The following is a 24,002-nucleotide window of genomic DNA, read 5'->3' on the forward strand; positions in this document are numbered from 1 at the left end:
TTTTATATTATTTTATATTTGAAAAATATATTTATGTATTTATTTATTTTAATATTTATTTCAACACTTGTCCTCCTAGCACCTAGTATCCACCTGGGGTTCCCCTAGATCCCCGTTTGAAAACCACTGGCCCCAATTTCACTCTAATTTTGACAAAATGTGTCACTCCATCTTGTTTTTGAACAGCACTGTGGGTGTGTTATGTCACACATATACGCTCTAATGCATATCTCGTGTCATACGTGACTGCTCAGATCAAACCACCTCACACTCATCCTAGTGCCTTTCCTGCAGAGACAAGCACACACATGCACAAATGCACACACACAAAGGGCCCCTGAAAATAATCCTGAAAATAATCACTGTGGAGAACCTTATAAAGCGAGAAAAGCACACACACATACGAGAGCGCACATAGAGCTGTTGTTCAGGCTGGGGTCCTGAGAGCCGGGTTCAGAGCAGCCAGTGTCCCGTCTGGCAGGAAGCACTCTGCATTCTCAGCGACGTGCCTTGAGTGGACAAATCATGCTGATTGTGTGGGAGAGAAACCCAGCGCTGCTTCCAAAATGAAGGCAGAGAGGGAGGCATCATGCAAAGAGACAGCCGTTCCTTCACTGTTTCTTCTCCTGATTACTTGTGGATTATTGTGATGTTTTTATCAGCTGCATTTATATTTTCTTAAGAAAAATAATGTTTTTTTCTACGCTCAAAATGAATATTTGCTTCTGTCTGTGGGGGTGTGAGAAAATGCCCAGTCAGATGACCACAGCATCAGCTGACCGCTGCAGAACAATGACATCAACTTCTAGACAGACATGTGATATTTGGCTAGGCCACAATTTCTGGCACATTTTTTTCATTTTCAGCAATGGAAATAACCTGCTGTTACAACTTCAAACTGAAAACTAACTAAAATAAATAAATATAAGTCAATAAAATTAATTATTGTTCAAATATATCTTGTAATAAAATAATAAATAAATTAATGCTAAAGAATGAATATTGGAATATAATATAACATTTTATTATAAAAAAAATAAATTTGAAAGTGGCCATCTACAGTATAACCATCGTGAAGTGACTCTATAGGAATTATTTGAAACAAAGTCATCCAGCTCTTGTGTACAAAGGCCTTTTCGCTGAAGACTGATGCCTTAGCAACCTGTAGGTCCTCTTTTCATTCATTATGGCCTGGTGGGGCAAAGATATACGGGGCTTACAATGTGCTCATGTGGGAGGGCCTGGTTAATGGGTGGTGGAGTAGAAAAAGCAGTTGTCCTTGAGTGGTTGTATAGTAGCTTCAAAAAGATCTCCTTTCATTCAAATTGTATGCTACATACTTCAAGTGTCAGAATCAGTCCTACTTGAACCCTTCGACTGATTTGCCTGATTGACTTAATGGCTGCTACTAAATAAATGTTTATGCTACATTATTTTTCAGAATTTTCACAATCTGATCATAGCTGAGGCAAACTGTCACATGATGGTTACACTGTATACTGTATATATAATATACGCTCTAATGCATATCTCGTGTCATACGTGACTGCTCAGATCAAACCACCTCACACTCATCCTAGTGCCTTTCCTGCAGAGACAAGCACACACATGCACAAATGCACACACACAAAGGGCCCCTGAAAATAATCACTGTGGAGAACCTTATAAAGCGAGCAAAGCACACACACATACGAGATCGCACATAGAGCTGTTGTTCAGGCTGGGGTCCTGAGAGCCGGGTTCAGAGCAGCCAGTGTCCCGTCTGGCAGGAAGCACTCTGCATTCTCAGCGACGTGCCTTGAGTGGACAAATCATGCTGATTGTGTGGGAGAGAAACCCAGCGCTGCTTCCAAAATGAAGGCAGAGAGGGAGGCATCATGCAAAGAGACAGCCGTTCCTTCACTGTTTCTTCTCCTATGGCTTTTCATCTTTTCTTTGGCAGGTAAGACGACATCATGACTTTTCTACAGTGCATGTTGAGGGAAAACTTTCTAAAGAAGAGGAAGAAAAAGTGTACGCCGTTGTCAGTTTCACTTTTCAGTGTGTGTTTTGTTTGTGGGTGGCTGGATGACACATTTCACAAATGGAGCGATCAGTCAAGTGAATTAATTAGGGCACTTGATGAAACTGAACATTTGAAATGCTTTTAAATGTGTTTTGTTTTATTAGAAATACTGTCTTTTTAGTATGAATGTAATAGTAAGGAAGTTTAAATGCAAATGGTATTGTTTATATGACAACAAACCTTAAAAAATGCACATTGCAAAATGTATTTTATTTATTTTTTTAAATAAATAATCACACCACAGACAAGTTTTTTTGCATTTTGGCAAAAAAAACATTCATGCTCTCTTTCGTCTCCATCCATGCATTACATTTATTTTAAAGGCCGCATTTGTGCAAAAAAATCTGAACAACAATTTCAGAACAATCACTACGGCATGAGTGAGCTGGCATGAGCTTGATGACATCACATTTTCTTAAAATCAGGTATAGATGTGCCAAGGACATGTCCTAACTAATGCCTAGTCTTCCTCAGAGACCTTAGATTAGCAGAATCACTGGGCCCCACTGTCTACATCTCCCCATCCACAAAAGAGCATGTCTCTTGCACAGCTGCCCCTGATTGGAGGAGAGCGAGCCTACAATCCATCCCTTTGTTAGCTCATCCTGGCAAGACCTCAACAGTGAGAATTGTTGCCACAGCGATTGAGCCATGCCACGTTGACTCGCACTGCCCTGGCAAAGCAGGCAAGGACATGTTGGTTCACTCAGGAGTAATAAACACAAAGCTGTTTACCAGCAGGTGTCTCGCTGGAGAGTTCAGGCAATGTGTATTTATGGTTCAAACTGCAAAAATTGGCTGAAAATAAGAAATAATCAGTTTAGTAATCTAATCATTTCTTTCTATATATATATAAATTTATTTATAATACATTATAATATTTAATAATTTATGTTAGATAATGAAACACCAGCATCTTACAGTCAAGGGTCTCACTTTTTACTATAATTATATCTATCATCCAACCATCCATCCATCTAGTAAAAAGATAACATTGAGGTAAGCTGATAGTGTTTTATTTAATTTAAATTCATTATTTTAATTCATAGAGTTCTTATTTGATGTTTTAAACATCTTAATTGCAGACTGAATCTTCTTGAAAATAACACTTTGAATTTAGTTGGAAAAGTGCCTTTTGAGTACATTTTACTTTGAAATACTGTATAGTAAATCTGTATAGTTTTAAGCATGTTATTAATAAAGCTTGCTTAAATCAAATTTATATGTATTCATTTGTCAGAAATGTTTGTCCAAAGCCACTTACAGTACATTCAAGGTATTTTGGCAGGATGTAGGGTAAACTGGGGCAAGATGTCACACTTTTTACTCCATCCAGTGAATATTGATTTGTACAGTATCATGAAAAGCTATACAAATAAACTTGAATTGAAAAATTGAACTGAATATTGTTTTAGGGTTTACTATATCTTTTTTTCCCTTACTGCTCAGGTTCATTTAACACATATTGACCTTTTGTGACAACATGCCCCAACTGCTGGAGTGCCACTTTAATGTGTCTGTTTGTGAATGTATTTTCTGTATGTATTTAGGTGTATGTGGGGTGAACATCAGCTGTCCGTCTCCTCTAGTGCGAGGTACACTAGGAGGCTCAGCCCTTCTCTCTGTGTCCTACACCAGCACCAGTTCTGACAAGCCTGTTATTAAGTGGCAGCTGAAGCGGGACAAACCTGTCACTGTGGTCCAGTCCATTGGTACAGACATCATTGGGAACCTAAGACCTGAGTACCGCGGCAGAATCCTCCTGTACGAGAACGGCTCCCTGCTCCTGCATCACCTGCAGCTGTCAGACGAGGGCACCTATGAGGTGGAGATCTCCATCACTGATGATACCTTCACTGGGGAGCGATACGTCAACCTCACCGTGGATGGTAAGACAGACATAGACACTTCATTTATGTCATGAGCAACTTTCCTTAGCCATGCTATCTGGTTCTATCACAGTTCCAGTGTCCAGGCCTTTTGTCCACATTGCGGCCTCATCCGTCCTAGAGCTGACTGAGCTCTTCATACTCAACTGCACTCACGACAGTGGCACCAAACCTACCTATAGCTGGCTGAAGGGCGGGAAATCTTTAACCAATGACTCGCGTCTGCTCCTGTCACATGACCAAAAGGTCCTTACCATCTCCCATGTTGTGATGTCAGATGACGACGTCTACAGCTGTAGGGTGGAGAACCCCATCAGCAGTATGAAGAGCCTGCCTGTCAAACTCACTGTTTACGGTAGGTGTTGTTGAGACTCCACAGTCATCTTCATCAGTGAACTATGACCTGAAATGTTACATAAAATCTTGCTGTTTCATAATAGATAAGAACGCAAACAAATTGGAAAGCAAAAATAACTAGATTACATTCATGCATGTTTATCCAAAGTAACTTACATTGCATCCATTCAGTGTACACATTTACATTTTATCAGTTATTGCTTTCCCCGGGAATCAAACCCATGACCTTGGCATTGCTAAAGCCATGTACTGTTTGAGCTACAGGAAAGCCTTGATACCATATTTACCCCTATATGGGCATATTAGTAACATAAAGGTATACAGTGGGTACGGAAAGTATTCAGACCCCCTTAAATTTTTCACTCTTTGTTATACCTAAATGGTACATTTTAGTGCCTTGCGAAAGGGTACTGCCCCATTGATAGCTTTTCTACCTTTTTTTCTGACAGTATATTTAGAAAATAACATAAATAAATAGAGGCATTTGAGTGTAGAATGGTATAAAATAATGTGAATATTGTACATTACATTTTGAATACAAATTATACTTCAAAAACATATATCCCAGGCTTTAAGCATTTCAAGGGATATTCACACCCAAAAAGTAGAAGTAAATTATATCATTATTTAATCATCTTCATGTTGTTTCAGAAATTTCTGTGCAACATAAAGGAAATATTTTATGTAGCTATTTTTCATTGAACAATAGTTCATTAAAAAAACACACACACACACACAGTAAAAGTGTCCATATGAATTGTGTACTATTCCAAGTCTTCTTTCCAAAGCAGTGTTGTTGTTGTTGTTGTTAACTAAAACTATTAGAAATTAATAAAGCTGAAATAAAATAAAGTATAACTAAAAACCTAAACTTATAAATGTTGCCTTGCAACTAACTTACATATTAAAAAAATGCACTGAAGTACAAAAATTGCTTAAAATAAAACCAAAAATTTAAATAAAAAATACAAATTAATATAAAAATGTATTAAATCTTCATAGAAATATTGAAAACAAAAAGCACATAACAAAATTGCTCAAATGTAAACTAAAATTCAAATGAAAACTGAAAAAGATAAAAAATAAAAGAACAATTAAAACATAAATAAATACTACAGTAGTAGAAGTCACACTGGCCACTTTTATCGTGTTTTTGAAGTCTGACAGTTACAGTCACCATGAAAAAGAGCTGCAGATTCTTCAAAAGACTGAAGAAAAAAAATAGCATATGGCTTTGGAACAACATGAGTGTGAGTAAAGAATGAAAAAATTTTCATTTGGATGGTTGGAGTGTTTATGAAAACGGCTGATGAAGGTGATGTTTACGAACAAGTGTTTGGCTCCACTGGAGCTCAGCTGATCCTCTCATCCATCTTCTACTTCTTCATTTGCACACATTTCTGTCAGAATACTGAGCCCAGCAGGGTCCTGCATTCCCTCTGCACAGTCTACCCTTTAAAAAAAGCCTTAAGTTGCCCCATTCATTCTTGCACTTATATTCCTGGCAACCTGTGCAACCATTTAAGGTCTCCTTAATTTAGACCTTGTCTACAGAGTAGTTTGGTCTTTCAGAGCAGTTTGTTTTGTGGAGAGGAATGATGTACTATGTCACCCTGTATTCTTCTTTTACATTTTGCAGGACGGAGTTCTCTCTACATCATCCTCTCCATGGGAGGCATTTTCTTACTCATCACCTTGGTGACTGTGTGCGCCTGTTGGAAACCCTCCAAAAAGTACCAGCTCTATTGTCCTTATCCATTCTGTTTGATAGGTCTAAAAAGCGAGCCACAATAAATCTCGCCAGCTTGCACTGTTCTTGTAAGAAAAGTCTTTGTGCTTCAAATGTTAGGAGGTCAAAGTTCCACAGATCAGATGAAAAACAAAGACCAAACCAACAGATTAAACTGGAAAGAAGTCATCTTTTACACATTTAGGCTTCTGTTTGTACACCAAATGAATATGATACTGCATTTGATATTTCAATCACAGTCAGGTATGCTGCTAACCAAAAATACATCATTGTTCTCTCTACAGAAAAAGGCAAGAGCTTGCCGGACAGAGCAGACAAAATGTAGCAGAGCAGAGCAACGGCAATCATGAGGGTAACGGCAATCATGTTGTTCCTTCTTGTAGAATCACTCAAGATAAATCTCTATGTTCTCTTAAACCAAAAACATTTTAAAGATGCACCCTCATTAATATATATATATATATAGTTAGTTCCCAAGGCAAAATGTCAAATTTTTGTTTTTTAGGTTTATTTTATTTTTCATCTAATGTATATATTTTATTTCATTTTATTGCAGCTTTTTTTTCAATTACCAATTTTATTGTTGTTGCCTAAAACAGTTTTATTTTGCATGGAGTGGGTCGCATCACGGAGGCCGCCATTTTGAGATCACATGACCAACAGGACACTACTCTTTATCCATGTAACCTCCGTTATTGGACATCTTAGTTTGCAGAATAAATTAATCAAGACTGACTGTAAATATATGATTTCTACAATGGCATTAGTTAATTTGCTTTTGCCTTTATGCATCCACTAGGTGTTAGTATAAGTCCAAGGCTACTTCATATCAACCAATGCAACATTAAAAATTAATGAGTGCACATTTTTATTTTTGCCTTTTTTTACATCCCTGTATAATACAGTGATTTTTTTATGCTTTTATTAATTATTGAATAATTTGCTTTTAAATCTTGAATATTCTCTTTACTGTAGTTGATATATTGCCTGCTAGAAATTACCAGAACCGTCGGAACCCAGGTGGACTATATGTCCTCAAAAAAACGGTAAGAAATTATTATTATTATTATTATTATATTATTATTATTATTATTATTATTATATTGTATTATTATTATTATTATTTCCAGGATTTCCCTGAGGGAACAGATGAGTCTTCCTGTAATTATATCAACCCTATTGATCCCCTCAGCCCCTCTTGTTATCCAAACATGTCTTCACCTTCTGCACACTCTCCAGATGCTTATATGCATTCAGGAAGAAGATACCCCCCTACCCCCATCCCCTCTCCTCCATCAACCCCTCATCCTACTCTCATTCCACCCCTCTCCTGTCCACCACACGTGAGCAGCTTAACACGCAAACCCCACCCACCAAGACTAAGCCCCTCCCCTCCACATGCAGAACAACTTCTGATTGAACCCGAAAACAATATGCACCACCACAGCCTCCCGCGATGAGCAAGAGAGTTTGGATGTAAAATGTCCAGGATAATGTCAGATTTTGAGACTATGTATGGGAGTATGGAAATTGTAATTAGTTATTTTATATTAGTTATCTTATGTAAATAGTATGAGTTGAGTGTTTTATGCTTTCCAAAAGCTATAGGTGAATGAATGGTGTACAAGACCAAAACTTGTAGTTGAAAAGTAAGAATCTAATTTACCAGAGGAGTACATGGATGTACTGGATGGTTTAATTGTTATTGTATACTAACAATTTTTTGTTTGTTTGTTTTTTTTTTGTCCGATTTAACCAATATGATACTGTTAATTTCATCTATATTGAGCATTATTGGGATCTGTTAGGATTTCCTGTAAACAGTGTTACTTTACGTCAGTATTAAAATGATTTTATTATTTTTGCTCAAATAATATGACTTGCTTTCTAAATATTTAAAAAGACATAAAGACACAAGCCTCTGTGTACACAATTGACAACTTACACCTTTTAACCACCAGAGGCTCCCACATCACTATCGATCAATAAATCATCTGCCACATTTCAAAGCTGGACCTCAAATAGCAAAACAGTAGTGTTAACGGCTCTTCAGCTTCTCTCCTTCCCTTTTTCTGTAGAATACTAGAAATGTGTTTAATTGAGTCACTTCAACTTGATTTACCGAGTAAATAAATTATAGCATTTCCCCCTCATTATAGAAGGGTTTATCCGAAGGTTTTGTTAGCCAAATACTTAAAAGAGCATGTTAGTTAAACGCTGATGCCGACATCAGATAAATGGCGTTCTACATGAGTAAAGCTTATTCATCTCGTCCTATCAATCACAACACAAGAGCATAAGCGGCCAAAACTTTACAACACCCCAAGTGAACTACAGCTTGATTTTTTAATATCTTTTTAAGTAGCCCATGGGGGAACATGGAGTATGAAAGTCAGACAGCAAGACCGATGTGTTGTTTACCTTCAACTTGTCATGTTCAACTTAACTGTCCAGCATTAGATGAACAGGCGAACTTGTGAATTTGGATTGGTAGACCTATAGTTTTCATGTAAGCTGCAGACTAAGATCTATATTTAGAAAACAATTAGATTAGCAATTAAGTTTTTTTATTCATACATTTTTTTCTTTATTGTTTTTACATGTTTTATGGGGGTGAAAGGCTATAAAAGTGAAACTGTCGATTATAAACAAAATATTAGGCTACAGACTATATTTGTGCCCCTGGACCACAAAACCAGTCTTAAGTCGCTGGGGTATATTTGTAGCAATAACCAAAAATACATTGTATGGGTCAAAATTATTGATTTTTCTTTTTTGCCAGAAATCATTAGGATATTAAGTAAATATCATGTTCCATGAAGATATTTTGTAAATTTCCTACTGTAAATATATTAAAACTAAATTTTTGATTAGTAATATGCATTGAACTTCATTTGGACAACTTTAAAGTTAGATTTTTTTGCACCCTCACATTCCAGATTTTCAAATAGTTGTATCTCGGCCAAATATTGTCCTATCCTAACAAACCATACATCAATGGAAAGCTTATTTATTCACTCATGACTGGTTTGTGTTCCAGGGTCACATTTATTGGTCAAGACTGAGGTTGCACATTAAGTTATAGGGGATGGCTGGTTTTGGTGACATTTTATAAAATGGTGAACATGTAATATCTTTTATTTTGCTGACACCAAACATGTGCATTTGATTTACATTAGGGTACTATACATTGGCCCTGGCTTTCATTAAAATAGACATTGTTCACATTGTTTGGAAACTTAATAAGGCCAAATATAATGTAAAGCCTATCTCCTTTATATGAAGGAACAGTGGTGTTAAAAGTCATTCCATGTCGAAAGCATGTGTGATATTTTGGAAACAATCTATGAGTTTGTAATGTATTGTTAATCTGTTAAGCATGTCTAACTCGCAGTTAGACAACAACAGTAGTCACACTGTCTGACATTAGGTGTGTGATCAGTCAACCAATCAGATGTCAGGCATCGTAAAGTTCAAGACTTCCTTTCACAATAAATCTGTCTTGAAAAACAAAATGAAACAGAAAATATATAGCTCTTAGTCCATAAATAGATCATTCACACTGTTTTCAAATTCATGAGGATGAGTAGGGTGCAGCAGTGACGTTTTGAGATGATGTTAATAATGCTGTTATCTGAATTATATTCTACTAACGCCAACAAAGCACTTAACTGCATTATTTAAATGATTGACATTAGGTTTGTTTTAGCCTACACTCAAGGGTTAGCAGTTCTATCACTCTTCTTTGCCTATGAACAGTACTTGACGTAGTGAAATGCGTTGTGTGTAAGTGGTGATTATGCAGAATGGGAACATTTTGGAGTACATACTCTAATCAGTCCAGAAAACCCCAAATCAGAATGTCTGTTTCTGAATGCAGTAGTATTAAAAAATCTTTCCACTCACTCTTTAACCTTTTCTATACTGAGTAAAGAATATTGTGAAATGATGAGTGCTGGACTGACTTCAACATCATTAGCTGGTCTTTGGAGGTAAAAAGCTTAGCTTTTTTTTTTTTTTTTTTTTTACCCAGAAAGTAGAAAATGAATAAAGTGAGTGCTTACTATACAAAATAGCAAGATACATTTCAATACTTTGTTATCAGCAGATATCAAAGTCAATTTTGTTAACAAAAGTAAATGTGTTCACAAAAAAAATAAAAATAAAAATAAAAAAAGAAGGGAGGATCACTCAAATGGTCTTTCTGTGTAGATATATAAGCAAGCATGACATAACCAAGTATTTTAAAGTCAGATGGCCTTTCTAAAACTTTAGTCCTATTAATTAGTTAGAAGGTAGGGTCTTCATCTTTTCAAAATATGTAATCATAGGGTTCCAAATTGTATAACATTTTTGAATGGATCCTTTTTTGACATATTTTATTCTTTCTAGTTTTAAATATAATATCAAATCACAAATCCACATTGAAGTTTTTGGTGGATTTTTTGATTTCCATTCCAACAATATTCTCCTTCTTGCTAATAATGAAGCAAAAGCAAAAACATTTTCCATATTGTTAGTCAGAGGTATTCCATGTGCTCCAAAGATAGCAATTTCAACACAGGGTGTTATATTCAAGTTAAAGGCTTCATTTAATCTGCTTCTGCCTTACACCACTCTGTCTCTGGGAAATTATACCAACAGTTGACTTTTTGAAGATTTGCTGCCCAGTAATATCCCATAAAATTAGGTAAAGCTAAACCTCCTTGAAATCGCTGCCTTTCCAAAAGGTCTTTATTAATTATTGGGTTCTTCCCTTAAAAAGCTTACCTTTTTTTTAAATTATCAGCCTTTCGGCAAATTTTTTTTGTGGATTTTGGAGTCAATACAGTGTGGTTGCTTTTCTTGTCTTAACAGGTCAGAGAAACAAAATACGAATCCTTCAACAAGACTTTCAAGCTTCACAGAGTGGGTGAAACATTAAGGATGCTGAAAAGCGAAAGGAAAATATGAAAGGACCCTAAATGGAGGAGTTTTCCATATTCCTACCCAGATCTGGCCCGGACACACATCCATAAACTGAACAACCATAAAACCTTTTATTATCAGGATAATGTCTTCCCCTTAAATCCTTTATTATTGAAATATGACCGAACTCCTCTCTTTTGTCCCATGATTAGCAGCAAGCATTTCTGATAACCCGAGGTGTGATTTTCTTTCTCACCTAGTTACATAAGCTTTTAAATTTATGCTTTTGTGCAGGTCCGTTGTTAAGCCATGGTGATGTTGAAAGTTAGACGTGAACTTCATTGCCAAATGGTTTGGAAAAACAGTTTTGATCTCTTATTATCCACATTAGCCCTATCCAGTCTTATGTTCTTATCAAAACCATGCCCTTGTGTCAGCAGTAAAACAGCCCCTCTGGGCTAGTAGGGGTACTACTAATCTATTTCCGCAGAGACGTGTAGTCAATGGCACATGAGACTCTAAAAATTAAGATGTAGGAAGCTTTTCTGGCCCCTCGGGGATGAGATTGGAGAGGAAGGAGGCTCAGAACAGGTTTGCGCTTGTCTCTGCTGTTCACACTTTCATCCCTAGTTTATTTGGGCTGTTAATGATCCAGCCACACATGCCAGCATAATAATGATTGTGATCCAACGTTTTTGTGAGTGGTTGTACTAACCATTGTCCTTTCCTCAGCTGACCAGATCATATGTTGCTCTGAGTGGACACAGAAAACTGTAGGGCACATTGCGCTGACAGAAATGTCATTGAATTCACCCACAATTACTTTTACATAGCCTCAATTTTATAGCAATTGCCATGTTTTTAAGTAAATTGTGATTGTTTGCTTCAATGTTCTTACGGTAGTTTTCCATTAGTGATAAAAATTTGTTTTTTTTCTCCACTAGAGACCCACGAATCTCATCAAATTCAAGTGTTGAAGCTGCATATATGACACAGTGGACCATCATTTTTTCAGACGTAAATATAGACTTAGGGTGGGCTGCTAAATCAAGCAGGATGAATGAAAGGACTAAATTAAATGATTACAACAGCAACAACAGACATCAAGGGGGTTGGGCACTTTTTCACCGTAGTAACTGTTCCCCCTGACAACGGTGGAGAGTGACAATTATATTCAGGATCCTTCGATACACCCAGGTTTCCCTTGCTCACTTGCTCTATTTGGCTCCATTGAGCACCTGGGACGGCTGGGAACGCTGCCTGCACGCGGGGAGAACCGGGAGCTGTTGACGCTGCACAGGCAAGAGTGCTATTTTCTGACTCAAACGTTCTATCTGCAATGCTACGAATCATTGATTGTCTTGTGAAAACACTTAATTGGCTTTTAAAGGGATAATTAATCTAAAAATGTAATTTACTCACCTTCATGTTGTTCCAAACCTGTATGACTTTCTTTCTTCTGTGGAACACAAAAGAAGATATTTTGAATAATTTTTCAACTGATTTACCATACATTGAAAGTCAGTGTTGGCCTAGAACAACAATGGACACCATTGACTCGTTGTATGAAGAAAAAAAAACATTTAAATTGCTTGACCCTTGTTTCGGCAAAGTGTAACACTGCTTTTAACCTAGGCTATGAAGCTCTGCTCTAGAGCCTGGTTAGCACAATTTAAAGGGTTATTCGTTTGGTTGACAGTACTAGACTACAAGGTCTTTCTTTATGTATTTATTTGCAGATTACATTTTGTGGTGGGCCTTTCAAGAGCTGGTCTTGGTGGATCTGCTCCTGGTTAGGGGTTCCAGGACAAGTGGCTCACATAGTTCATCCTGTCAGCATGGGGTCTGGCTCCTCCTCCTGTGCTCCCAAAACCATCTATTTGGACGTAGATGGTAAAGTGCAGAAGGTGAGTGTTACTATTGGTGGTTGACCAATATGTTTTTTCTAATATCTAGAAAGCAGGGTGTCTGATGACCAACATAATGCAGACATCTTAATGAGTGAGTGAATTAAAGCACACAAAATTGCTTAAATTAGGCCTAAATGAATGCATTTTAAAGAAAAATACTGAAACAGAATAATTATCCATTGACAAACAAAATACGGGCCTGGTTGATATATCAGTTTATTACAAATATCCGAGACCTGAAATGCTGAATCAAAGCCAATAAACAAGATATTAAGCAATTTGTCATATAGCATTAGTAAGTCTGTCAAGAGGAGTGCTGGGAGATCAGCGTGCACAGGTTAAAAATAAAGCTGAAGATGGCGTGTTCCACAGGTGTGACTGACACTGCATGCTGTTGTGACACTTGACACATTGTTTTCTCCTGTTGTTTCCTAGAGAATGACTGAAAAACTGTTAATGGTAGTGTTTAAATCCAATTTACAACTTCCTAAGAGCTTAGAGAGGCAAAGTTGACATTGAGAGCATTGAGATTGGCATATGTTTACTGTAGTAAAGGATCTATTGGTGATCTGAGCTTGTCTACCACAGCTGCCTCTTTCACCATTGTTATTCTCTATTTTAATGGTTTTAATTAATAGACTAATTTAATTGATTAACTTAATTTAATTGAACATATCAGTTCATATTATATATATATTTATAGTTATATATATAGATATTACAGTTATATACAGTGGGTACGGAAAGTATTCAGACCCCCTTAAATTTTTCACTCTTTGTTATATTGCAGCCATTTGCTAAAATCATTTAAGTTAATTACTCCAGACTTCAGTGTCACAGAAAAACAGTGTCAAAATAAAACAGACAAATGAGATGACACTGTGAATATGTGGATAGCAAAGCTGAAGTATTTGATGTTTGAGCTTATAGGCTCTGACTTGTGATTGCAAACTTTGGTGTCTTTGACAATCTGAGTAAAGTCAAGTCAAGTCAAGTCAAGTTTATTTGTACAGCGCTTCTAAACTATTATATTCAAGAATAATACGTTATGCATATGTTAAAACGGGCTTGATGTGTATGTTGTAATGGAGCAAGCGTGTTATGTTATGCTATCTTGTGAAGAGTTAGGCGTTAGGATTTGGTGGGAGAATTAGCAAAAGTGTGAGACATCTGTTTTAAAACTGTAGAGGAGACAGACTGCTATATTCTTTTTGGCATGAAAAGAATCAGAGAAGCAGGAAACTTAAACCAAAGTCTCGATTTAATCTAATTTCTGCTTATGAGAAACAATTGAGATAGTAAAGGGATTTTCCCACTGGGATCAAAATCATTCATTTATCACTGTTACTTTTCAATGCTTTAAAATCCCCCAACATTTTCAATGATTTCAAGATAGTACTTATTTGAATTTATGTGTTTTGAGTTGCGTTGCAGTGTTATAGCGCAGTAGCATGAGGTTATCATTTTCTCATTGTAGTACAAGTATGACGACAAATACAGCCATAATACAGCTAACACACCCTTATTTGTCCTGCTCAGGTGCTTTTCAGTCGTCACTGCAGCCCATGTGATATCACAGAACTGCTCTGTTCCTCCTCTGACATCCCTAGGTCTGTATATCACTGATATCACCACTGATCAGTACCTCAATTCATTTTGCAAACCTGAAGTGGTTGAGAATGAAGTTCTCCGTAGTGTACAGACATAACAAATCCATCAAATTTCACTTTTTATATCTTCTGTCCATAGGAACAGTGCTATATTGATGGTGGACCCTGAAGGTGCACTTGTGTCCATTGATCCCACGATGCCCACCAACACCCCCAAGTAAAACGCAGTCTGGCCCTTGTTGTTTGTATAAGCAATTATGTTAATTTTCAGTTTGATCTGTCAGTTAATGATCCCATTTTTTTCTTTTAGCTCCCTGTACAAAGTCAGTCCTTTGTCCACCGGCCAGCTGGGAGGTAACGTGATTAATTTTCAGTTTTTTTTTTATTTTTTACATTGTTTGCCTCGCTTGCTTACTTATGACCTTTAGTATCCTAGATTTTGCTCATTATAATGTTTCAAGCCAAGAGTTGTTCTGCCCGGATTTATAGCATGTGTATTTAACTCCACAGAAAAGGAAGATATGTTTCAGAATGTGCTCTCACAGGTAGCAGAGCAGTTCAGCAGGTAATGGACGTGTTTGTTTTCTCATGGACTGAAGATTAATCTTTATAACCGTAATGGTTCTGTACTAAAACCAGGCAAATATTTTTTCCTTCACTCTACAGAGCATTCAGGATCAATGAACTGAAAACGGAAGTGACCAACAGACTGGCTATGCTGGAGAAGAGAGTAGAACGTATGTACTGTAATGACAATGTTTGACTGCTTTCTTGTTGTTACCTGGTTTTATTGTTGCTCAGACTTAGAGAAGTACACTACAAGACTCACAAGAATCTAAACAGACTTTAAAACACTAACAATCATTCACTTGCTGGCTTTGTAAATGGTTACAGAGGAAAAAATGGGCATCATACACTTATCGACTGAGGATCACACTATCATACTTTTAAGTCATTCTGAACACAACAAACTCGCGCAGAAACATGCACAGCTTTGCTAGGAAATGCATGACAAATGAAAACAATACGTGTTCTAAAATCTGCCCAAAATATCAAACATGTTTGATATCCTCCGACTGGATGGAATCATAGTCTGAAGCTAAAAAAAAACCTAGTCTGTGCCCATCATACACTATATAATTTTCTGTCATATCTGTCAACTGCGACTGCCTAACATCTGTAGACTGGGTCTAATTTTGGCAAACAAATCACCCAGACTGTAAATCGGAGCAAAAATCTAGGCAGAATTTGTGTAGTGTATTCTGGCCTTTATGGATTTAAACTACCCCAAGTATTTAACTTTGATATGTATAGTTATGGCTTGTTGAGGAGAGGTGTGATATTGTTTTTCTAAGCCTTCAAGCTTCTGGTGAAGATCCTCAGGAGAAACCTGCACCATATCTAGGGACCCAAATGTTATAAAGACTAGGCTTTTTTGGCTCAGGCCACCCTAGCAACATAGTAACTTGATAAAGAACATTCAGTAAACCATAGCAACCACATAGCAACGTGATAAACACCTAGAACCTACCGCATAGCAATGCAATGAAAAACACTTATAACTCCTTAGCAAATGCATAGCAACACGATAAAAACACTTAGACACACTACAGTATCTGCCGCATAGTACTACAGTAAAAACTACTCCAAACACCTTAGCGACTGCATAGTAAAATGATAAACACCCAGAGCACCCTAGCAACAGCACAGACACGTGATGACCACTCTTCTTACTATGATGATTTTCTATGCAGTGGAGGGGTTAAAGGTCGTGGAGATTGAAAAGTGTAAAAACGATTTGAAGAAGCTGAGAGATGAGATGACATCCAGAGCAGGAGGAAGGTAAGTGAAAGAAAATATCTTGCAGGGAAGTCAACACAAGCGTTGCAATCTATCTGTTTATTCATCTAGAGCAGCTCTTTTTCAAACAAGAAACACAAATGTATCTAAATGACTAATCAACCACTCTCCTTTTAGAGTGAATTGTCCATGCAAATACAATTTCTCAGACGATGGAAAGAAATTAACTCCTAGACGTGACGTCCCCAGCTACCCAAAGGTGCTTTAAAGTTTTATGATATGCTTTGATTGAATTATGGGCCCTGTGGGAGAACATTTTGTCTCTATTTAGTATTTATCTCCGGTAATCTTGATTTCTTCAGTACACGCTTTCTCAGGAGACCATTGAAGCGCTGAAGAAACCAACATTTGATGTTTGGCACTGGGAGCACAGTGAAGTGAGTCTGACTCAGTGTAATATACAATACATTTAGAGATGAAATAATACACACATGTTCATTTTTTACTGTTTACTGTTTGTCAGATGCTGAGCTGCCTGGAGTACATGTACCATGACTTAGGCCTTGTGAAGGAGTTTAACATGAATCCAATTACTCTCAAACGCTGGCTGGTAAGAAAATTAGTATAATTGTAAAAATGAAAGGGTGCAAGAAAGGTGATTTTCCCCTCAGTTTCCCAGGTTAACAGCTCTGATGATTCTTTTTATATGTTCTCAGCTGGGCATTCAGGAAAATTACCGTAGCAACCCGTTCCATAATTTCCGCCATTGTTTCTGCGTGAGTCAGATGATGTATGGCATGATCCACCTCTGCAACCTCCAGGTGAGTACTTTTACGTACATAGCAATTAGCACAGCAATTACTGTGGAACAGGAAAAGTGGAAACCTGTGTGTGTGGCCAACAGGAAAAGCTCACCTTGACAGATATGGGCATTTTAATGACTGCTGCCGTGTGTCACGACTTAGACCACCCTGGATACAACAACACGTAAGATCTTCACCTCTGTGTAATTATGCTCTCGAGTCAGTTCTCATAAAAACTTACAGGTGTACCCAGGTATTTGCCTATATGTTCGTGATGACAATTTTACAGCCCTATATCTGTGCCGTTTATCTTAGTAATCATTCCCATGACATATGACGAGATAATGTAGCGCTGTCTATTTGCAGGTACCAGATCAATGCTCGCACTGAGCTGGCAGTGCGTTACAACGACATCTCGCCCCTGGAGAATCACCACTGCGCTGTGGCCTTCCAGATACTCTCACTGCCGGAGTGTAATATATTTGCAAACGTGGACCCAGAGGCCTTTAAACAGATCCGACAGGTATAGCACAAAATATCAACTCCCATTTAAGCAATCTAAGGGGCCGTTCATACAGACACATTTTTTGCATTATAATTGTGAGACACGGGGTAGTGGAATGACATTTTTTTTTTTTTTAAACGCAAGTTCTCAAGACACATTTTTAAAACTTCTTTTAACCTGAGCGCCACCACAAGATTAGGGCTGTCACAATATAAGATTTTTATTATGTGATTATCATGGCCAAAATAATTTGCGATAACCATATTATTGCGTATAACCATATTATTAGAATTTCTGAAAAAATAAATAATGCTATCAGTCAAATTCATCTTTATCTTTGTTTATTTGGTGTTTTCTCTGTTTTGGCAAGTATATCACATCCGTACGAGTGTATGGAGGTGGAGAGAGAGTTTACCATAACTGTGCATATGCAAAAACAACTTCCTGTTGATCTGAGCTTCCTGCAGAGGATGTTTAACACTTCATATATTTTACAGAATTCAAAGAACTCTCATATGGTGGCTAACTTTTTTCAGGTGTGAATAGAGAGTGTCTCGATTTCATATTTCATATTCTCCAAAAACAGAAAATGTTTTTGCAGAAAATGTTCTTATAATTTGAAAAAATGTGTTTATTATATGACAATGTATTGGCAGGCTATCATAACACTGATTTTGGCCACGGACATGGCCCGGCATGGTGAGATTCTGGACTCGTTCAAGTATAAAGTGGACAATTTTGACTTTACCAATGAGGAGCATGTGACTTGCGTATGTATCATACACCCTTTCTGCCAAAACCATGTCTTAAACTAACTAAAACCAGCAAAAAGATTGTTTTTCAGCAGTATATGGTATGAATTTGAAAGGTAAAGATTTGTTCGTGACAAGTAAAGATTTGTCGTCTTCTCGTGTGTTCAGCTGAAGATGGTTCTTATCAAATGCTGTGACATTTCCAATGAAGTTCGGCCTACAGAAGTGGCAGAGCCGTGGGTGGATTGTCTGCTGCAGGAATATTTCATGCAGGTTTGCTGATTCTACATCTTGTGTTATAATTGCTCTACAGTTACAGGTGGGTTTGTTTATGCTGTCTTGTCTTTGGTAAGAGTGATAGAGAGAAATCTGAGGGGCTTCCTGTGGCACCCTTTATGGACAGAGACAAAGTCACCAAGCCCACAGCCCAGATTGGCTTCATTAAATTTGTCCTCATCCCCATGTTTGAAACTGTCATGAAGGTAGGTGAAATAGTCAAATAGTAAAGCAATAGTTCATCCAAAAATGTCAATTCTGTCATCATTTACTCATTCTCATGATGTTTCAAATCATGTCATGTTTTTCCTCTCAGCTCTTCCCTCAGATTGAAGAGATTATGGTGCAGCCTCTCAGAGACTCACGGGACCACTATGAGGAGCTGAAGCAAATTGATGATGCCATGACTGAGGTAAACACTTCTCAGCTCATAGTCATAGCTTTCTGAAAGAAATAATATAATATAATATAATATACACACACACACACACACATTTTAAGAACTCACGCTATTATTCTTATACTATATATATATATACCCAGGTAAACACTCCTGAGTAATATTTTGATATTTTGAAAGATTTTTAAATGATATTTTTTTCTATTAAAATATAAAATTCTAACTTATTTATGTGATCTCAAAGCTATTTGTCAAAGCTTCAAAGAACATCATTTATTTGAAATATAAATCTTTTGTAACATTATAAATGTCACTTTTAATTGTGTCCTTGTGAGAAAAAAAGTTATAAAAAATAAAAATAAATGAAAAATACTAATATTAATTTCTTTAAAAATAGACATACATATAATTGAGCCTCATTATAGAGCCCCAGCTTGCTAACATAAAGGTATGTTTTTTGTTCAATGAGGCACAGAAGAAAAAAACTGAAAATATGTCATTAGGAGGGAAGAAGAAATAAGCACTGCTGTGTGCATTATGATAATGTAAGTTAAGTGTAAGTATGCTTGATACATTATACACTGAGTGCAGTGTTTTGTTCTTTTCATATTCCAGAAAGCCATTCTTTTCACTGTTATGTGCTTTGTTTTCTTTTTCCTTTACTTGCATCTTACAGTTATTTTCCTAAAATCTGTGCTTTTTATAGTGAAGCATTATTGGGAGAGTGATCATATGGCTAATGTGTTTTCGTGTGTAATTTTAGGAGTCTGATTTTTGACCCATCAGCACTGTGTGGACAGAGTTCCGGTGTGAGGATCTGTGAGACGCTGGGCTGGTGTTGAAGACGGCTGGTTTGAATCCACTGAATCTAAAGGGTCACCTGATTGACTCATGAAATCACGAGTCGCTTCCTTTTGCCAACAGACTGCAAGGCCGGTCTGATTATTTCTTTTTGTCATTAATCATTTATAAAGCCTTTTTGGCTGATATGGGCATATATATTTATCACTGCGGTTTTAATCTTGTTTTTATTCTGTTTTACGGTGTTCAATGGAAGCAAATGCATTTCTATTGCACGTATGTAGTATGTAGTTATCTGAAAGTTTTGTGGTCCCAAAGCAATTAAGATACCGAATTACATCATGACGTATTTCCGTAACTAGTGCCTTTTAAAAATGTGTTTTGATGATTATAAAAGGTCAGCACAATATGATACTGTTTCTTTTGTCAACTATTTCTCTCCCGACTTCCTCTTGAACACAGAAGTTCACATTTTAGGCGGTTTTGTGGTGAGCACAATACTGTAAATCAGAATATCAGCTTTTAAGGAACCCGAGAACTCCCTTTGCAGTGGTTTGATTCAGTTTCCAGCTAGATGCTGTTTCCCATTTTTTATTTGGTTATTGAGGTTTTAAATCAAAGCATTTGCACTAGAACATCCTCATAGATACTAATTTACACACCTTCATGACTTTTTTTCTACAGAGCACAAAAGAAGATACTTTGAAAAAATGTTTTGAAATGTTTTGAAAAAATGTTTTTCAAAGTCATACAGGTTTGGAACAACTTGAAGGAGAGTAAATTGCAAAGTTTTAGTTTTGGGGTACACCAACCCTTTACAGTAAATTAATATTTTTTTAATCTTAATTTTTTTTTTGCTATTTGAGAAGTCATGATATTCACAACTTACCAGAAGTCATACCTGCTAAACATATTCAATATTTCTACCCTGTAGCTCCCTGTTCTCACCATTTTTTTTGTTGTTGTTTTGTTCTCTGTATCCTATTTGCTCTGGTTTGCTTCTAATACTTCCTCAAAATAAGACAATAAAGTCTGTGGGAGTTCTGCCTCCTGGCTGTTCTTTTCTCCTTTTATCAACGTGGTAATAAAAGCTCTCGCCAGGAGGTCACATGTGTTCGCTATTATGACAAGGTTAGGCCTGTACGCATCATTTCATTCATATGTTTCACTGTCAGCGTTTGGCGTCTTCGCCTTTAGAGCAGCACATTTTGATGGATGAAGATCACGGCACATATTTCCTTCGCTTAGGGCTGCGTAACTTGTAGAAACAGGATTGGAGTGCAAAGTTTGTCATTGCAAGCTATCAATTAAAGAAGATTTAAAAAAATGAGTGGAAAGTTATTTATAAGTAGACTTATTTTTAAGTAATGTGACCCAAAATGTAGGTCTAAATCACACGCACAAATACTCTTCCTGGTGCACAAACTGTAACATGTACGTCTCAACCTGTATTTTAGAGTCACGCTTTTTCCATCCCGACTGGATCTGTTGTGCCTTTGGCTTGTTTTCATGATAAATGAATTTTATATAAATTTCTTCATCTTGTTGCCTCTATTAGATGATAAGCCTTAATTTAAGCTTTCAATTACCCATCTGCTGGCATGTCTTGCTTTGTCTCCACTCGACTGTGACATATTGAGTTCACAGATTATCAAAGCCTGTTTCATCACCCACTTCAGAGAAACGAAAACATTCATTTGAATGAAAACAACGCTTCCAGTGCATCCAGGCCCGCCTTTGCTTTTAGCTACATGTGCAAAATATTTACATTTTGATTGCATTTTTTTTATTTTTTTTTTACAGCTCTTGAGTGGAAAAGTCGTCATTTATGTCTCAGACATGTTCCAAAAAGTCCCAACATTACTTTTATCCTTCCCATACAAATTAGGAATCAACAAAACGGGGTTTAACAGTTGTTTTGTACCCAGAAGGCACAGGCTGACCCATTAAGACGTGTTTTGTGTGTGCTGGCACCTTCAGGTTTTGTCGCCTGTGTTCCACTGCCTGTTCACAGGGTGGCAATATTTCTCTAAAGAGCTCTTTTGTGCTCTCCACTCAGACCACTGAAAGAAGAGCAATCATATGACAAAAGAAAAATTCTCAAGAGTGGAAACTGAAAACGTTAAAGAAAGTCACACCCAGGCATATAAAAGCCTGGTTTTTGGTCATATAACAAACTTACTGTGTGAAGTATCCTATAACTTGGTGCATTTTCTGCATTTAATATATTTTTTGACAGATAAATGTAAACTTTATACTATCTTTTTATATTTTCAACATCGTTTAAATATTGTGTTTTGTTAATTGTAACACTGGTAATTGTTAAATGGAAATAAAATATATAATAAAATATGAAAATATAAAATATTCCAAATATAAAATTCTGCACTATTTCTAAGTCACTAATCAAATATGCAATTTTGTAGATTTTGTCGATTCAGTTTTTAAAAACACATTAAGTTAGAAAAAAATATATATTATATTTTAATTATATTATATTTATGTGTGTATATATATACATATATATACTGTTCAGAAGTTTGGGTTCAGTATGATTTCTTAAACACGTTTTACTTTTAAATTTAAAAGTGACAGTAATGGCATTTATAATGTTATTTAATTTATAATGTTCTTTTAAACTTTTTATTCATCAAAGAATTCTGAAGAAAAAAAAGTATCACTGTTTCCACAATAATATTAAGCAGCTCAGCTGTTTTCAACACTGATAACGATAATGAAATGATTTCGTGAGCACCAAATCAGCATATTAGAATTTCTGAAGGATCATGTGACACTGAAGAGTAATGATGCTAAAAATAGCAAAAGTTAGCAAAAGTTTTGCCATCAGGAATAAATTATATTTTAAAATATATTCAAATAGAAAGCAGTTGATTTAAATCATAATAATATTTAATATTCCCGTTTTTTGGGGGAATATTAAATATGGGGGGGGGCAAATACATGCAACCTTGGTGAGCATAAGAGACTTTTCTGTTGAAAACAGTAAACCGACCCCAAACTTTGAAATGATAGTGTACAATATTTCAACTATTCTGGTAGTTTTTAAATATTAAGGAGAGTAAGTGTGTTTTGGTTTTCACAAGCACTGTCCAGAGTAAGTCTCATGGAAAGCAGCGCACATTATCTGTGTGAAGAACGGGATCTGGTAATTTGACTCTGCTAAAATTCTCTCTCTGCCATTCTCTTATCTGTACAGCGTCTCACTTGAAGCCGTGCTTGTTGAGTGAAAGTGTGTTTCAGATAAGTTCCCTGGAACGTTTTTACAAAACAGATTAAATCTGCTTTGTGTCACTGCGGTCGATGTGGTGTAAACAGTAAAGGCAAATTAAAAGTGATTTGGATTCTCTTTAAAGGACTGTGCTGTTTTGCTTTCCTTTATTGTCATTTGTTTCCAAATCCATCTTGCTAATTAGGGGCTTTTCCACCAAAGAATCCCGTGTGACGTTTTATGATTTTCAGGGTAGCGTGACAACTAGTGTAATATTTCAAAAAGCTCGACTGGGTGTTTACTGTGAAGTGACTTTCAAAGTTTAATTGTCAAATGTGCAACAACTCAGAAGTACTTGCTGACAATGAAAATGTGTGAAGAAATTATAAAACAATAAGAAAAAATAAATTAAAAATTAGCAAAAATAAAAAGACGTTATGTCCATTTGTAAATGAGAAGCATAAATCGTGTTACCTCAGAGTGAGTAATGGACAACACTGGAGATTTAATGACATTCCTCATCCTGACTTTATTAAACTTCAAAGCTGCAGAACTCTCCCCTCATACTGTATTTCCTCTCTCCAGATATTATCTTTGTCTAAACACATAGGTCTCATCCGGTCTGTGTCTCCTTTCTGTGTTTTCTTAAAGGGGGCCAGAGTTAAGGGTCAGTGTTTAGGCTGTCAGGGGCCGCTCCTTTAGGGGGGACGTCTAGATTTCAGTTCACCACAGACACATGAATCATCTTCCTTTAGGAGAAGCAGAATATTTCATTTCCTTTCTTCCCCAAACCATGGATTGCCAAACTCCCACCAATGAAATATAAGGGAAAAATATGCACTTATATTGTTTTAGTTAACTTCTTTTTTCCAATGCAGTAATGATCCATTGACATGGGGCTTGCGGTTCAGCAAGTGAGTCAAATGATGATTCATTACTCCTACTGA

At 36.6% G+C, this 24,002-nt stretch overlaps 2 protein-coding genes across 2 annotated transcripts; both read left to right on the top strand.

The window, feature by feature from the left end:
• The first annotated feature begins 1,726 nt into the window (after nt 1–1,726).
• On the top strand, nt 1,727–7,804 carry LOC107717272 (hepatocyte cell adhesion molecule-like). Its single transcript, XM_016523955.1, has 7 exons — nt 1,727–1,942; nt 3,616–3,954; nt 4,028–4,309; nt 5,951–6,044; nt 6,346–6,413; nt 7,037–7,107; nt 7,192–7,804. The coding sequence occupies exons 1-7, from the start codon at nt 1,855–1,857 to the stop codon at nt 7,519–7,521; spliced, it is 1,272 nt and encodes a 423-aa protein (XP_016379441.1). The 5' UTR covers nt 1,727–1,854; the 3' UTR covers nt 7,522–7,804.
• Nucleotides 7,805–12,792: 4,988 nt separating this feature from the next.
• On the top strand, nt 12,793–19,545 carry LOC107717273 (high affinity cGMP-specific 3',5'-cyclic phosphodiesterase 9A-like). Its single transcript, XM_016523956.1, has 18 exons — nt 12,793–12,876; nt 14,419–14,489; nt 14,629–14,706; nt 14,800–14,843; nt 15,000–15,054; nt 15,156–15,226; nt 16,244–16,331; nt 16,467–16,548; nt 16,652–16,726; nt 16,813–16,899; nt 17,006–17,110; nt 17,194–17,276; nt 17,459–17,615; nt 18,254–18,367; nt 18,518–18,622; nt 18,703–18,831; nt 18,942–19,037; nt 19,495–19,545. Exons 1-18 carry the CDS (start codon nt 12,808–12,810, stop codon nt 19,543–19,545), a joined length of 1,560 nt encoding a protein of 519 aa, XP_016379442.1. The 5' UTR covers nt 12,793–12,807.
• Nucleotides 19,546–24,002: the final 4,457 nt, after the last annotated feature.

Source organism: Sinocyclocheilus rhinocerous, unplaced genomic scaffold (assembly GCF_001515625.1).
Source record: "Sinocyclocheilus rhinocerous isolate Xijiao unplaced genomic scaffold, SAMN03320098_v1.1 scaffold1893, whole genome shotgun sequence".
Taxonomy (NCBI): domain Eukaryota; kingdom Metazoa; phylum Chordata; class Actinopteri; order Cypriniformes; family Cyprinidae; genus Sinocyclocheilus; species Sinocyclocheilus rhinocerous.

Excerpts from the sequence above, each read along its gene's own strand:
- LOC107717272 (XM_016523955.1), top strand. The coding sequence starts at position 1,855 with ATGAAGGCAGAGAGGGAGGCATCATGCAAAGAGACAGCCGTTCCTTCA. Across the intron at positions 1,943-3,615 it reads TTTCATCTTTTCTTTGGCAG|GTGTATGTGGGGTGAACATC; the intron begins GTAAGACGACAT and ends GTATGTATTTAG. Across the intron at positions 6,045-6,345 it reads TGTTGGAAACCCTCCAAAAA|AAAAAGGCAAGAGCTTGCCG; the intron begins GTACCAGCTCTA and ends TTCTCTCTACAG.
- LOC107717273 (XM_016523956.1), top strand. The coding sequence starts at position 12,808 with ATGGGGTCTGGCTCCTCCTCCTGTGCTCCCAAAACCATCTATTTGGAC. Across the intron at positions 12,877-14,418 it reads TAGATGGTAAAGTGCAGAAG|GTGCTTTTCAGTCGTCACTG; the intron begins GTGAGTGTTACT and ends TGTCCTGCTCAG. Across the intron at positions 16,332-16,466 it reads ACATCCAGAGCAGGAGGAAG|AGTGAATTGTCCATGCAAAT; the intron begins GTAAGTGAAAGA and ends CTCTCCTTTTAG.